We start from the raw sequence: 18,071 nt of genomic DNA on the forward strand, positions 1-18,071 counted from the left end.
TGCCTTTGTGATGTGAGTTGTTGAAAATATTTGCTTCCATAACTGTAATAGTTAACGTGTAAAGCTCATTTGTTGTCTTTGAAAATAGATATTTTCACAACAATGACAACATTTTTTACTCCCTACATTGTTAATGGTACAGTGTGGGTCATTGTGACAGTTAATTAAAGTCTTACTTGAATGCAGAGTGAACACTGCAGCACTTGTTCGAGGATGTGCATGTTTATGAAATTTAACCACTTTGGAGACTTGTTGTTGTTGTTGTTCTTCTTCTTCTTAACATACTGAACTAATCAACTGCTGAAATCTTACAAGCAATTTTTAAAAATTGGTTTGATTAAACTCTTAAGCATAAGTTGTTCAATGAATATTTTGATCTTGAATGATGTTCAATCCCTACTTAGGTCTAGTCCTGCCCTCCTAGACCACCTCACACAGTAGCTGTGTACCACATGCATTATCTACAGCAAGAAATGTAAGTGACTGGACTACTCACTTGTAGGTCACTAGGGCAGAGAATTGGCCAAGAATAGGTACACCCTGTTTATTGTAATTTACTAAGTTTCGTGACACAGTGAGAAGTCGAGGGGAGACCAACTTCATATGAGTTTGCAGGTTTAACAAGGTTACTGCACCTCCTGTATCCACTTGCAGGTGCAGAACTTTACGAAAAACCACAACATCAGTGAGAAGCTTATTTGGTGCAAGAGAAGTAGCCAATACAATTTTTATGTCCATATCCACATTAGGATCAGTGTGCTGAATTTTTGAATTACAAACAGAAGCAGTGTGTCCTTCTTTGTTACCGTTATGACAGGTAGACCAGCATTTTGATTAGCCTGGGTGCTCATGGTTAATGAAACAATAAGTGCAGGATGGGAGCATTGAACATGTGCATTGCTGTTTACTGGCCTGTTTACTTTGTTGGTGTGGCTGCTGCTGGGAGTAAGGCTGGCTGACTTAATGCTCTGATTGTGTGTGGAATGCCACAGCTGTGTCTTCTCCTAGTGAACTATCTGAAGCTTGGCTCAGAGAATAGAGTTGAATTGCTGATACGTCACACCGTGACTCAATTTGGTTACCCACAGCTCATGACACCTTGAATGATTGTGCAATAGCTAAAACCTTGGAGAGGGATGGATTTCACACTGGAGGGTTGTTGTTGTTGCGGTCTTCAGTCCTGAGACTGGTTTGATGCAGCTCTCCATGCTACTCTATCCTGTGCAAGCTTCTTCATCTCCCAGTACCTACTGCAGCCTACATCCTTCTGAATCTACTTAGTGTATTCATCTCTTGGCCTCCCTCTATGATTTTTACCCTCCACGCTGCCCTCCAGGACTAAATTGGTGATCTCTTGATGCCTCAGAACATGTCCTACCAACCAATCCCTTCTTCTAGTCCAGTTGAGCCACAAACTCCTCTTCTCCCCAATTCTATTCAATACCACCTCATTAGTTATGTGATCTAACCATCTAATCTACAGCATTCTTCTTGAAAGCTTCTATTCTCTTCTTGTCTAAACTATTTATTGTCCATGTTTCACTTCCATACATAGCTACACTACATGCAAATACTTTCAGAAATGACTTCCTGACACTTAAATCAATACTCGATGTTAACAAATTTCTCTTCTTCAGAAATGCTTTCCTTGCCATTGCCAGTCTACATTTTATATCCTCTCTACTTCGACCATCATCAGTTATTTTGCTCCCCAAATAGCAAAACTCCTTTACTATTTTAAGTGCCTCGTTTCCTAATCTAATTCCCTCAGCATCACCTGACTTAATTCGACTACATTCCATTATCCTCGTTTTGCTTTTGTTGATGTTCATCTTATACCCTCCTTTCAAGACACTGTCCATTCTTTTCAACTGCTCTTCCAAGTCTTTTGCTGTCTCTGACAGAATTACAATGTCATCGGCGAACCTCAAAGTTTTTATTTCTTCTCCATGGATTTTAATACCTACTCCGAACTTTTCTTTTGTTTCCTTTACTGCTTGCTCAATATACAGATTGAACAGCATCAGGGATAGTCTACAACCCTGTCTCACTCCCTTCCCAACCACTGCTTCCCTTTCATGTCCCTCAACTCTTATAACTGCCATCTGCTTTCTGTAAAAATTGTAAATAGCCTTTCGCTCTCTGTATTTTACCCCTGCCACCTTCAGAATTTGAAAGAGAGTATTCCAGTCAACATTGTCAAAAGCTTTCTCTAAGTCTACAAATGATAGAAATGTAGGTTTGCCTTTCCTTAATCTTTCTTCTAAGATAAGTCATAGGGTCAGTATTGCCTCACATGTTCCAACATTTCTACGGAATCCAAACTGATCTTCCCCGAGGTCCGTTTCTACCAGTTTTTCCATTTGTCTGTGAAGAATTCGCGTTAGTATTTTGCAGCTGTGACTTATTAAACTGATAGTTTGGTAATTTTCACATCTGTCAACACTTGCTTTCTTTGGAATTGGAATTATTATATTCTTCTTGAAGTCTGAGGGTATTTCGCCTGTCTCATACATCTTGCTCACCAGATGGTAGAGTTTTGTCAGGACTGGCTCTCCCAAGGCTATCAGTAGTTCTAATGGAATGTTGTCTCCTCCCGGGGCCTTGTTTCAACTTAGGTCTTTCAGTGCTCAGTTAAACTCTTCACGCAGTATCGTATCTCCCATTTCATCTTCATCTACATCCTCTTCCATTTCCATAATATTGTCCTCAAGTACATCGCCCTTGATAGCTTAGAACTGGGTTTCCATCTGAGCTCTTGATATTCATAAAAGTGGTTCTCTTTTCTCCAAAGGTCTCTTTAATTTTCCTGTCGGCAGTATCTATCTTACCCCTAGTGATATATGCCTCTCCATCCTTACATTTGTCCTCTAGCCATCCCTGCTTAGCCATTTTGCACTTCCTGTCGATCTTGTTTTTGACACGTTTGTATTGCTTTTTGCTTGCTTCATTTACTGCATTTTTGTATTTTTACCTTTCATCAACTAAATTCAGTATCTCTTCTGTTACCCAAGGATTTATACTAGCCCTCATCTTTTTACCTACTTGATCCTCTGCTGCCTTCACTATTTCATTCCTCAAAGCTACCCATTCTTCTTCTGCTGTATTTCTTTCCCCCATTCCTGTCAATTGTTCCCTTATGCTCTCCCTGAAACTCTATACAACCTCTGGTTCTTTCAGTTTATCCAGGTCCCATCTCCTTAAATTCCCACCTTTTTGCAGTTTCTTCAGTTTTAACCTACAGTTCATAACCAATAGATTGTGGTCAGCGTCCACATCTGCCCCTGGAAATGTCTTACAATTTAAAACCTGGTTCCTAAATCTCTGTCTTACCATTATATAATCTATCTGAAACCTTCTAGTATCTCGAGGGTTCTTCCATGTATACAACCTTCTTTCATGATTCTTGAACCAAGTGTTAGCTATGATTGAGTTATGCTCTGGTCAAAATTCTACCAGGCGGCTTCCTCTTTCATTTCTTAGCCCCAATCCATATTCACCTACTATGTTGCCTTCTCTTCCTTTCCATACTGTCAAATTCCAGTTACCCATGACTATTAAATTTTCATCTCCCTTCACTACCTGAATAATTTCTTTTATCTCATCATACATTTCATCAATTTCTTCATCATCTGCAGAGCTAGTTGGCATATAAACTTGTTCTACTGTAGTAGGCATGGACTTCATGTCTATCTTGGCCACAACAATGCGTTCACTATGCTGTTTGTAGTAGCTTACCCGCACTCCTATTTTTTTATTCATTATTAAACCCACTCCTGCATTACCCCTATTTGATTTTGTATTTATAACCCTGTATCCACCTGACCAAAAGTCTTGTTCCTCCTGCCACCGAACTTCACTAATTCCCACTATATATAACTTTAACCTACCCATTTCCCTTTTTAAATTTTCTAACCCACCTGCCCGATTAAGGGATCTGACATTCCATGCTCCGATCCATAGAACGCCAGTTTTCTTTCCCCTGATAACGACGTCCTCCTGAGTAGTCCCCGCCCGGAGACCTGAATGGCCAACTATTTCACTTCTGGAATATTTTACCCAAGAGGACACCATCATCATTTAATCATACAAGTATGGAAGGTATGCTCTTGCATCCAGAACCAAACGAATGATAGCACCTCCCTCCATCTAATCAGCATAAGGATCTTTAAGCACATCAGATGCAAAATGATAAAGACTACTTAACTCATGGAGTTCCACTACCAATGCTCTATAGGACTGATGTGGTTGCTCCCTACAGTGGTAAAACTCAAGCTGGGATGCAATAACATGGGTGCGCTTATAGCAGTATTTTGAAAGAAGTTCACAAATTTGGTCAATCATTAAAGGAGGCAGATCCTGCAAAGGTGTGAACTGACATAGGATTTGATACTCTTTTGGTGATATCTATGAAAGGAACAAGGCACAACATAAAATAGTGTCAGTAATCCGAAAATCTTGAAGTGTTGTTGCAGATGTTTCTTGTATGCATCCCATTCCTCAACGGACTCATTGTATGTAGAAAAGGGAGGCAGGTAAACCATGGGGGCCATGGAGGACAAAAGAGCAGATGACACAGATGAAGGAGCATGCTGACTACACAAAACAGAAGCCTGAGTCTGATTGTTCAGCACCTGCAACTGCTGCTGCAATTTCATGCTTGCTGTTCAACCACCAACATAAAATGTCCTCTGTAACACTATCAGTCATCATGAGAATAAATGGAGGTCCTACTAGAGTAGAAAGTTGTATGGAGAACAGAACCACACTCATTGCCAATCATGTTGTAATTAGGTATAAGTGCAACATGACCAACAGACTGAACACAACTTTATTCCAACAAAGCATTAACAAATTGAACACAGTATATTGTAGCCTTGCATTATCTATTTGTGGTGTATACAACTTTGGAATGGGAGTTTAGCCTGCAATATTTCTGGTAATGTCTAGGGCATATTTCATCAATGATTTCAGTTGCCATATTTATCAATGCTTTGGTTGACTCATTAGCTTCCATATTAGGCGCAATTAGTTCATCCAGTTTATTAATTGTAATCTAGATATTACTTTGTTTAGCTTCTGTTCGTTGATGGATTGGAATACTCTTTCCTGATCGGTGTTTGCTTTATTATCTAGAGGAAATCTAAGCCACAACCTTTTATGATCAGAATACCTAGTTTAAGTGTATTAGACCACGTAATGCCTCTGGGAATACAGACAATTCACAGTTTCACTTTCTTTACATTCTTTCTTTATTTTATGGGTTTCTGTAATAGTGGAACTGTTCACCTATATTATATTTTGTCTAAATATAGCTAGTGGGTTAGGAAAAAGCTATGTAACTGTTAGTACATAATATGTTCAATATGTTCCCTCATTTATACAATATAAATATGATAACAGTGCACTTGTTGAAAATACTAATTATACAATTATACTAACATATATAGTAAAATTTTGGAGCTATCCCACACTGATCTGCTCTATATTATTATTTTTGCTAGTCCCAATATGTGCTGTCTATGACTCAAGACATCTGAGTGCCTGCTACTACACAAAGGCTATGACAAATAGTACTATTTTGACATCTTTCTCTCTCTCTGATGCCTCCCCATCCCCCTCCCTTCTCCCACAGTCCCCCTCTAAATCTTTGTCTCCCTTTGTTATTTCATCCTCACAACAGGTGGGTGCATCTCATCCTGTGGCCTGAGAGGCCTGACCTTTCTTTTTTTAGAAAAAACTTCCCGACAGGACAGTATATGTACTTTTTTTTTGTATGTGTCTATCAACAGTGCTTACATTTTTCTGAAGGTAAATACTGTCCGCAATTCTGTATTTCAATTTTACAGTTTTTTGAGATAATTTTCCTTTTTAATATAATTACTTTATTTGAAAAACATTCCAACTAAGCTGTACAACACTGGAAATCAATATTATTTTTCCTAATGTACACCACATACTGTCAAGCAGACTAAATCTTAATTATAACTTTACAGTACCAGAAGAAAGTGATATAATACAAGCACTAAAATTTCTTATTATTTATTAATTGTTAATGGCTTCAACAGAACTAGAAACTAACTGTCTGTGGGAGATCCTATGGAATAGCTAATTGATCCACACTTAACTTTTTTTTAAAAAAGAATTATAAAACTATTCTACAATTCCCTTGAAAATTATTTTTTCTTGGGCATTATCAAACAATGCAAAATCCTCACCTCTTGTTGCTGTTTTTGTTTCATTCTCTCCCTCTCACGTGCTGCACGCTCCTGCATTAACTTGCGAAAATACCACTCCTCATAAACAGCTTTAGACAACAGTTCACGATCTGTTGAGTAAAAAAATGAAAAACTGTAATGGTATCTCTCACAATACTTTCTATGTTCCAAATATATGAAAATCATCAACAAATTGTATGCTTCCCTTCAAATTTGAAACTATTAAATCTATTTCATGAGGCTGCTGTTAATTACAATGAAAATTATTATTTTTAATTGAATTTATCCAGCACAATTTTTTTTCAAAGGAAATTTAGTATTAGTGAAAAGTGAATAGTGAGTAGCAGTAGCAGTATTTATTTTTATTTATTTATCTTACAGCTCAAAACATGTATTTAACATGCATGGACAATGTTACAGTAATTACATTTAGATTATTGATACACAATATACATAGATTACATGCTATTAAGTAAAAGATCATTTAAGTATATTTAACATAGCATTCCTGAGGTCAAATCATGTCAGCACCATACTGTATGGGCACTTCAATATAAGCCATTTTTTTAACTCATTTTTAAAAATTCTACCAGAAGGCTGTTTGGCAGAGAATGATAAAATATTGCTCCCTTAATGAATGGGGTATTTGTTGTTAGATTCAATCTTCTGCTCACCAAATGAAAGTCTGATTTGTGCCTTGTATCGTAATCATGGATTTCCATATTCCTGTTTGTCACTTTTTTGTCTTTTTTCACTAATAATATTGATTGAAAAATATATACTGCATAGATAATCATAATATCAAAATTAATAACCACTTTTTTGCGTTAAGTTCTGGGTCTTACTTTTGCCATAGTTCTTATTACTCTTTTCTGCAATACAAATACCCTTCTTATATTATATTGCCTACACCCACCCCATAATACAATTCCATAAGATAGATGGGGATACACCAACCCAAAATACGCTATTTTTATTGGTTCAATATCTAGATATTGAACTAATCTCCTTAGTAAATACAGACTAGATGTTATTTTACCACAGACATGATCTATTTGCTGATTCCACGAAAGTGTCATCTATATATATCCCCAGAAATTTACATTCTGAACAGGTATTTTCCTTAATGCCCTCATTTACAACAGTATTTTTATTTGAGCCACTTGTCTTAAAATAAATTAAATTAGTTTTGTTAATATTGACCCTCAGGTTTTCTTTTTCAAAATGTGTTTGGGATTTTTCAACCAAATTCTGTACCACTGAATTTAGGCCATCATTACTACGTGCCCAGCAAACCCCAGAGGTTTCATCAGCATACATAGTAATACAATGTAGTAGTAGCAGTAGTAGTGGTGGTGGTGGTGGTGGTGGTGGTGTAAGCAGCAGCAGCACTATAATGAGAAGAAAGAATGCATTTCCTTTAATAGTAGTAGTAGTGGTGGTGGTGGTGGTGGTGGTGGTGGTGGTGTAAGCAGCAGCAGCAGCAGCAGTATAATGAGAAGAAAGAATGCATTTCCTTTAATAGTAGTAGTAGTAGTAGTAGTAGTAGTAGTAGTGGTGGTGGTGGTGGTGGTGGTGGTGGTGGTGGTGTAAGCAGCAGCAGCAGTATAATGAGAAGAAAGAATGCATTTCCTTCTCTTTGAAGTACACATTAAATAATGCCCTGGTCTCAGAGATAAATATACATTTCTGAAATGGACTTGCAGGCATATTAATAATTTCAGTGTGCTTACTCAAATGAATACTGCAAACCTGGTTTATTCTTCATTAAAATAGTATACACAATCCTGTGGCAAGCGACCTCCATAAGTTTGTTTTTACTGAAAAGGCATACATGATCCACAGTGTTATGCAATAACAGACAATTTTCATAAGTTTGTTGTCCTCAATTTGTGTGTAGTTGATGTACTCATCACCAGAAGTGCTGTTGCTGTTATTTATGTAATGATGATTTTGCAGTCAGGAAAAGCATTTTGAATAATGGAATTTTGTGAACAGAGACTGCTGTGACAGAGTGCAACAATTTCAAACTAACTTTATAAATACTCATCTCAAAGAAAATTTACATCATTTGGTGCAACAGTTTTGAAACTCCTTATGTCTTTGCAATAAAAAAGTCTTTGTCACCTGGGACATTAAGGGAGACAGTGGAGAAGATGCCATTTGTACATGTAAGGAGTACACAGAAACTAACAATGTGAGCCAGTTGAAAAATTAAGAGCAACATTACCTACTAAAAAAAAAGAGGGGATCCACCCTGTAAGCTACACAAATCATGGCTCACTCAAAGCTGAAACATGTGGACAAGTCATAGTACATTAGTGTCTTCTTACAAGGGGATCATCATATGTGTAAATAACGGATTTTGATGGGTCTCGGATATGTTGTAGAGGGACACGCCCTGAGTACGAAGCTATTCACATTTTTTTTGATGGGCCTTGGTTTTAAAAAAAATTGATTTTGAAGTTCACTGTGCGCTGTAATACACTTAATGTTAGCCATGTTCCAACCAAGTGAATGTGGCACAGTGGTTAAGGTCTACAGCTATCACGCTTGAGGTACTGTGTTTGGGCACTTTCCATGTTTTTTGCTTTTTTTAAAATCAGAATAGTCCAACATTTTTCCATTTTATTTTACAGAACATCAAAATTGTGTGAAATTATTAAGAAGTTTAAATTTTGTGGGCTTGGTCAAACAGAAAGCAGACTGTCCATGCGGACATTCTGTGCAAACTCTGTGTATTGTAACAGTGTATCAGATTGGTCACTGCCTTTTATTTGGCTACAGCAATATAATTTCATAACACACAGAGTTCGTACGGACGGTCCTCTGTGTCTTATGAATATGTATTGCCGTGATTAAACAAACGGCGATGACCTAGCTCCTAAACCACTACTTTGCATTTGTCTTCAACGTCTGTTGCTCACAACTCATTGTTAGTGCCATGCGTGTTTGAAGAATATGGTGAAATGGATGACCCAAGTGTGTCTACAGAAGTGCAGTCAGAAGAAAATACATCAGAGGTAGAGGAAGTGAATGAACCATCGGGATGCAAAATCACTAACACCATCAAATATGCCAAAAAGTTGCTCATGATTTAAATCTTCTAACAAATACACCACCCAGCTTGATCTCTGCTAATTCAATGGCAATTGGCAATGAGATTATGTATCACAATACAAGACCTGTTGGCCAGGAGACGGATCATCAATGGCGATGAATTAATAAACATCGATGAAGATGAGGTGCACAAGTATGAGGCAGTAACTTTCACTTTTGTGTGGATGTTCTCTTTCTAGCAGACGAATTTACATAATATAAAGCAACTTACTTTGCAGTATATGGGAGTAGAGGGAGATGGCAATTTCATCGCCGATGAATTCACACATGAACCAGCAGATTATGTGCCTCTATCCTACAAAGAATGAGCAGTTGCTCTTGCAGTAACTCATCCAAAATGAGCCTAAGGAATTTGCAGTCCCATGGCATCTCTCAATTAAAATATAAATCAATGCTATATCGATAAAAAGAGGATGGGAAATGAGGTGGACCTCGTCATGATAAATGGAACATTATCGATCAAGAGATGTATGAATGGTTCGTCGAAGCGAGACAGAATTTGGAACAGGTAAATCATATCAAAATATATGTCAAATACATTGTAAGAGAGAGACTGGCTTGTGAAAATAATATAATTTCTTCCGTGAGCAGGTGACAACCAGAACTTTACAGCAATGGGTGATGAATGGTGCTGTTCCACTTTTACTGGATACTTTTAATTTCGTGGCCAGCATCGCTTGGGTTGAATGATTTAAACAAAAGCATAAAATCAGGCAAAGGGAGATTATGAAGTTCATCTGTTTCAAAGAATGTACAACGATGGAAAAAGCAATAGTAGCTATGGAAGAATTCCACACACAAACAAAAATACTTATTGGTAATTTTAACCTCAACTACATAATCAACACCAATGAAACGGGCTGTCAATATCAATCAATATACAATAGATCCCTCTTGGAGAAAGGGGTGAGAACCGTTCTCATGCAGATATTTAAACAAGATAGGTCATTTGTACACAGCACAGTACACTCTAACTGCATCAGGAAAGGTGATCCCTTATGTCTTTTTATGTATGCAGGAACTATTGGGAAAATTTTGCCCTAATGTTCAGAAGATAGTGGATGAATTAACTCTCAAATTTAAAAATGTAACCGTGTCCCGCATGAAATCAGGGAAGTTCACGAAACTGGTGTATGAAGACTTTTTAAAAATCTGTGGCTCTCCCATATGTGGGGCAGGAAAAATTTCTATATATTATTGATACGCGGGGAGGGCAGACTGATCTGACCATATATGATCACATCTTTGTGGATGAGACAAAAGCGTCCGCCTGCATCATAAAAGTTATCCCACCAAAGAGTACTCCACTTTGCCAGCCTTGTGATGTATATTTTTGCTGACAGGTTAAAATTTTCACAAAGAAAATTCAGAATGCTCCTGATTTGTTGAAGACCAACAAAGCAATCATGTCCAGGGACAATTCCATAAAACTACAACCATTAATTTTGCATCAATTCAGGGCACCTGCTTTTTTGAATATGATCAAATATGCATGGTTCGCATCAAAGTTAACGGATTAAAGAGAAACTTTTTTGAATGTAAATGAACAATGTTTTCCAGTATTGCTCTTAAAAACTAGATGTGCCTGCAAGACAGTAGCTTTTATGAAATGCACTTGGTGCTGTAAAACATTGTGTTTTGGTAGCTTTTATGACAAATATCACCCGGGTTTCTGTTGTGGCATAGCAAGCGATGCAGGTGATAGTGAGTAAGATTTTGTAATAATGACGTGAAAATTAAATTACTATGGAAAATTGAATATTTCTTAATGATTTCACACAATGTACATTGTTTGTTGATATTCTGTAAAATAAAATGGAAAAAAATTCTTCTACTCCGATTTAAAAAAAAAAAAAAAAAAAAAAAAAAAATGTGGATAGGACCTGAACAGGGTACCTCCAGCATAGTAGCTGTAGACCTTAACTGCTACACCACACTCACTTTTTTGGAACATGGCTAACATTATACATAATACAGGGCTCAGTGAACTTCAAAATCAGTTTTCTCAAAAACCAAGGCCCATCGCTAAAAAAGCGAGTAGCCTCATACTCGGGGCATGTCCCTCTAAAACATATCCGAGACCCATCAAAATTTGTTATTTACACTTCTAATGATCCCCTTGTTAGTGCCAAAATGCACAAATTTCTGCATGGAAGTCCCCAAACTGTTACAATAGAGTGGATTGCAAACGTATCAAGAGCAATGTCATTTCTGAATGTGGAGGTCAGTCACCATAATGTTAGCATCTGTGATATAGAAAACTTGTGTCCCTATGGAGCCTGAGAGGATTCGCCGTAAGTGAATATGCTTTGTGCAGTGAAAAGTGTATGGGCCTCTCTTCTTCATAGGGTCCACTGTCACTGGCCCCACTTTTCTGGCTGGGAGTGCTAACTAGGGTATCCTTCTATGGTGTTCCTTCTCATTTCCGTTGAGTTACACATAAACACCTGAATGACACTCCACCAGAATCCTGGATCAACTGCATCAAGAGTGATGACATGCCAATGCTCATCTGGTTTCTGCTATCACATGATTTAACTCTCAATGATTTGTTTTCTTGGGAATGCATCAAGTACACAGGGTACAGCCCCAGCTGGATTATTTGAAGAATTGCATATCTCATATAGTGGAGCTAAAACAAAAGATATGATGGACACCTATGGGACAAAGTGGACTGACATCTAAATGTCTGCCTTATGACCCAGTGTGCTCATATTTAACACCTATAATGCCTGCCTAAGCACACAACAGAAGCACTTTTGGCTGTTAGTAAATGAACAATGTGTACAGATTTAAAATTGTGTACCACTGTGAATTTTGCATATTATTTCCACAAACAGTAAATCAATTTTATTTTTGCACTAATCTTTATATTTGTAATGTCACTGAGCATTATAGGCTCATAGTTAAGACAAGTACTACTAGGTCTACAACATTGCTTCCGCTGGTTTTTCTCAAAGTTCGAGCCTTTATTGTGTAAAACTTACAAAAAAATTATGATTCATAGTATTGCCCATAGCTGGCCACTACATTCTCCCATCTTTTGGATAGCATACAAATCCCGTAGTGGAGGAAATGGACGTCTTTTGTGGGGATCCATGAATCGATTCAATTTTGCACTTGTTCATATAAGCAGAAGTGCTGGTCAGCCAGACTGTATGCCACTGATCAAAAAAGGTGGTAGTCAGAGAGAGAGCAACATATAGAGAATACAGTGGGAGGGATACGACTTCTTATTTCAACATTTCCATGTATATTTTGACTGGTTTTGCGACATGGGGTCGAGCACTGTCCTGCTGCAAAATTACCTTTACATGTCTATCGCTGTATTGTGGCCATTCGTGTTTCAGTGGTGGGCTTGAACGCATAAATTGCTTTCAATAATGATGTTCTGTGACTGTCTTCATCTGTTTCAGTAGCTACAAAAACGTTCTGTCCACAGTGTCCACAGTGTAAACCCCATGGTGTCTTGTTTGGCAGTGTTGTAGGCAAATGTCACAAAAGGTAGCACCTCATCTCAGTCGCTCTGCTCAACATTGGTGAACATTGATAGCCTGTCGACCAAGATAATATTAAGGCATTCAGTAAGCCCGTTAGTTTGCGGATGGTAGGCAGTCATCATGTGATGAGTAATGTTGCACCGACGGTTTATCTCTGTCACAAGATTTGATTGAAAAATTCCGTAATTAATGACCTTTGAGCACAGTGTTTTAATACAATATCTTCCACAATGAATTTGGCTACCTCATATCCTTCGGCTGTTTTCACGGCTTTTGTAATGGCATAGCATGTCAGATAATCAGTGCAAACAATAAATAATCCATCAATTGCCACTAGTAAATGTTGGAAATTGTCTGAGGAGGTCAATCCCAACACGCTGGAGAGGCATTTCAGCTGGTGGAATTGGTATGAGTCAGCCAGGTGGTTTCTGAGGGACTGCCTTTTTCCTCTGGCACTCTCGACAGTGTGACACATAGTGATGGACGCCCCTCAATAAACCTGGCCCGAAAAATCTCTTGCAGATCCTATCGTATGTCTTATTAAACCATAAATGTCCAACCTCAGGTGTGTCAGGGAATTTCTGCAGAACATCTACGCGTATGTGTTTAGGAATCATTGGTAGCCACCTCTTTCCAAAAGGATCAAGTTTTTCTTGCAATGTAATACATTAACTACCTTAAATTGTCCTTTCACATCCTCTGGTGATTTAAGGTAAGCATAATTTGGGATATCTTGGCGTTCTTCTCCAGCTCAGCAAAGAGATCCTGGAGTACAGCAAGACAGTCACTATCTTCATCAAAGTCTTGATGGTCTTGCACAGGGTTTCTTTAGAGATAGTTGGCATCTTGGTGTTTTTGTCCACTTTTGTACACTATGGTAATGTCATACTCTTGAAGACATAGTGCCCACCTGGTGAGTCGTCTTGTTGGATCCTTAAGACCTGTCAGACAACAAAGTGAATGATGGTCTGTAACAATTGTGAATGGACTTCCATAAAGTACTGTCAAAATTTGGACATGGCCCAGATCACAGCAAGACATTCTCTTTCTGTAGTTGAGTAGTTTCTCTCAGCTTTTGTAAGTGTCCTAGGAGCATAGGATATAACCTTCTCTTTTCTGTCTGAAATTTGCACCAGAACAGCATTGATCACATACCCACTGTCATCCGTGTGTAGTTCTGTAGGGGCTCTCTCATCATACAGACCAAGTACAGGGTCAGACATCAGAGCTTTTTGCAGCAGATCGAAAGATTCTTGTTGAGCACCACCCCAGATAAATTTAGCATTGGCTTTTAACAACTCTTAGAGTGACCTGTCTTTGATACAAAAGCCTTTGATAAAATGACGGTAATAAGAACATAATCAGAGGAAGCTTCTCACATCTCTAACACTTTTAGGAATAGGAAATTCTGTTATAGATCTCACCTTTTCTGGGTCTGGTTGCACACTTTTGTTTGACACAAGGTGTCCAAGTACTTTCATTTCTTTTCCTCCAAAGAAACACTTTCTCAGATTAAGTTTCAGTCCAACTTGTTGGAGACACTTAAGAATGGCCCTCAGTCTTTTTATATGTTCATCAAATGTCTCTGAGAACACTATAATGTCATCTAAATAACAAAGACACATCGTCCACGTCAGGTGACGTAGAAGATTATCCATCATCCGTTCAAAATTTGCTGGTGCATTACACAAACCAAACGGCATTACCTTAAACACATACAGGCCCTCAGGGGTGATGAATGCAGTTTTCTCATGATCAGCCTCATCTACTTCAATTTGCCAGTATCCCGAGTACATGTCCATGGTTGAGAAAAACTTAGCCCCCTTCAGACAATCTAGTGTATTGTCAATTCATGGAAAAGGGTAAACGTCCTTTTTAGTTACCTTATTAAGCTTCCTCGAATCAACACAAAAGTGACAACTGCCATCCTTCTTCCTGACGAGGACCACTGGAGATGACCACGGGCTCTGCGAAGGCTGAATGATGCCACTCTTCATCATTTTCTCTATCTCATCGCAAATTATTTGACGTTCTGTTGCTGACAGAAGGTATGCTCTCTGGCTTATTGGTTGATGGTCTCCAGTGCTAATCCGGTGCTTCACCATCGATTTGTCTAATTTGCTGTTCACCTGTGGACTGAAGCATTCAGAGAACTCTTGAAGAATGGCTAGTAGCATCTCCTGTTGTTCCTTAGTGAGATCTGGTGACAGTCAAGCTAGGAGATCTTGTCTCGTAGTGGTAGCACTAATTTCACCCACAGACTCGACATGGGAGGTTTCTATGATGCTCATCTGTCCTTCAATTAATGGCTCAGCATTTGCTATGCACATATGTCTTGGAATGAACTGCAGTTCTCGGCAACAGTTAGCTATCCACAATTCACCGAATCCGTTCTTAAAGGAGATGACAGAGGCTGGGACGACCAAGTTATTCTTCAGTGGTATGCTTCTCTTACATTCCACTACAAGATCCATGGGTTGATGCATGGTGCGACATGTGACAGTTACCTTTCTAGTGCTGACTGCAGGAATGATCACTTCATTCAGCACACATAGTCTCCACACACTCGGATGCGCATCTTCCTGTCCACAGTATCTCATCTCATCTAGCATTATCTTCGAGCCACCACAATCTATAATTGCCTGATAAGCTTTCAAAAAGTCCCATCCAAGAATGATGTCATGACTACACTCTTGTAAGACGATGAATTCTAAGGGCTGTGTATGACCACTTACACCCACATGAATGGTACATCTTCCTGTAGGTTTTACATATTTCCCATCAGCCATCTTCAGCAAAGATGTTTTGCTGTCGATGAATATGGTTTTCTGCAACTGACAATGGTGCTTCTCTTAAATGACTGAATATGATGCTCCAGAGTCCACAAAGGCTTGGGATGGTTGGCCATCCATGAGGATATCAACGTAGTTTCCTATCATTTTTGTAGTGATCGATGGTGGAGGAGTTTTCTCTTTGGCGGCCTCACTTCCAAGGAAGGTCGCACCCTTTAGTTTTCCAGGTTGTGGGGGCTAGGTGATCGGCTGGAGTTTCTAAACAGTGATGGAGGCCTTGATTGGTGTGTTGGGGAGCGCCCTTTCCAGTGGCTAGCTTGCGGCGGTGGTGACATACCTCGTCCTGCACCCACATCTTCTTGTTCATCTTTGTCGTCCTGGAGTTGGTTTCAACTATGATCGGTCTGCTGTCTTCTGGTGCAGGCATCATCCAATATCTGACACCTTTCTCTACCATAGCATACAACATGTCCCAGTCGTCTGCAGTGGAAACACACTGGTTGGTTATCCTGGGTCCTCCAGATGTCAGTTTTCCTTTGTGCCCAAACAGGTCCCTCATGCGGCATTGTAGGAACACAACTTCACCTGGGTTTCAACTTTTTCTCCATTTTAAAGGGAAATGAAGGATGAGAGATTGGGTTCAATGTCTGTTCCACTTCCTCCCTTACTCCCTTACAACCCATGAAACGTCTCAGTTTTTTGCTCGCCGTGCAATCCAAGTGCCTTCTGAACTTCCTTTCTCACTATCTGACAAAGAACACTTGTGAAATCAGTTGCTTGCTCCATCACAGACATCAATACGATGTTTGGAAGCTGTTCAAAGTTTTTGCATGTAATGTTTATTGATGCATTGTCTCAATATACCTGCACCATTTTATGAAGTCGTCTGCTGTTGAAACTTCCTTCAGGAGTAGGGCTTGATACATGTCCTCAGCAACACCCTTCATGAGATGTGCAACGTTGTCTTCCCTCTTCATTCTAGGATCCACTATTTTATACAGCTCCAAGATGTCTTGAATGTAGAATGCTGTAGTTTCTCCTGGACACTGTGCCCTGTACTTTAATTTATCTTCAGCCTTGCACTTGTGTCGTTGTGTGTTGCTGAAATACTTGCGCAGTTCCGCCTGGAATACTTCCCAGCTTGTGATCTTCTGCTTGTTATTCTCATACCATTGCTTGGCAGTGCCCTCCAAGTAGAAAAATACGTTAGCCAAACAAACGGTGTAATCCCATTTGTTAAATTTGGCTATATGCTCATATACCTTCAGCCACTTGTTTGGATCTTGGCCATCATCTGGAAGGATGTCTCATGTGGTGGCACACCACTGCTGTCATCGTAACATCCTCTTCTTCTTCTGTCTCCGGTAGATTGTGATCTGTTGAATATGGCTCGAACTCGGGTTTCTTGCCATGTAAACATCGGCTCTGTCGTGGCCTGATGGGAGCCACTTTGTTGTCTATAATGTGCACTATCACAAGTTCCAATACCCAGCGTCTCCCCCAGAATAATGTCATGTACAAGAAGGTGTATTTACATGAATGACGAACAGTAACGTCACTTAACAAAGGTTTATTCAGCACTTACACATAGAAGAGCACGGAGCGAACTGCCTCCAGCGAGAGCACATACAGTATATATACAGCTACAGAACATTCCAGTACAATGATTCTTGACATTTGTGGATACTTCTAGAACGTACTCTAGCCGAATATATAAATTAAAATTGTACAGTCCAGGTGAGATTTGAACTCATGACTCTCCATGCAACAGTTTAGTATCATTTTATTATTTATTATTTATTTTCATGTTCCATAGATGCTTGATGTGAGTTTGTAGAATTATTGCAGTAATAACCACTACCCCACAGTCCTACTCAGCTTCTTCTGCGACAATATAAACCTGCAGTTCAAAAGAGGTTTTTGTCATTTAGGAATATATTCCCAATGTATTAGTTTTGTGATGGTAAGAACAGTGGAAGAAGAATGGGGAGATTTTAAGAGGGCTCTAGTTGAGGCAGCTGAGACTGTGTGCGGAAGAACTAGCACAAAGAGGAGAAGTAAGGAAACCCCATGGTGGAACAACATACGTAAAGAGGCAGTACTTCGAAAGAACAAAGCCTTCAGAGAATGGTTCCAGACCCGAACAGAGGAAGCTAGGGTAAAATATAAGGAAAGCAAGAAAGCGGCACAGACCATAGTAAGGACGGAGAAGAAGAAGTGGATGGAAAAATGGACAAGAATGTTAGAAGAGGACAGTGAAGGGAACAAAAAAGTACTTTACACCATGGTAAGAAATAAGAGGAACGACAGAAGCGAGTGCCTGAGGATCATGGATAATAATGGCAGAGTTGTGGAGGAAATGCATGACCTCAAAAAGATTTGGAAGGAGTACTTTGAAGATCTGTTGAATGCCACCAAGCGGGTAACTAACAGCAATGGAG

The 18,071-nt window shown here is 39.1% G+C and overlaps 1 protein-coding gene across 1 annotated transcript in view; it reads right to left on the bottom strand.

The window, feature by feature from the left end:
• The window catches only part of LOC126239574 (trichohyalin-like), a 155,688-nt gene that overhangs the window by 91,041 nt on the left and 46,576 nt on the right, over positions 1-18,071 (bottom strand). The window contains exon 4 of the mRNA XM_049947871.1: positions 6,219-6,328. Coding sequence (XP_049803828.1) covers positions 6,219-6,328 — 110 coding nt within the window. The remainder of the gene's footprint in view (positions 1-6,218; positions 6,329-18,071) is intronic.

The sequence above is a fragment of the Schistocerca nitens genome, chromosome 1 (genome assembly GCF_023898315.1).
Source record: "Schistocerca nitens isolate TAMUIC-IGC-003100 chromosome 1, iqSchNite1.1, whole genome shotgun sequence".
Taxonomy (NCBI): Eukaryota; Metazoa; Arthropoda; class Insecta; order Orthoptera; family Acrididae; genus Schistocerca; species Schistocerca nitens.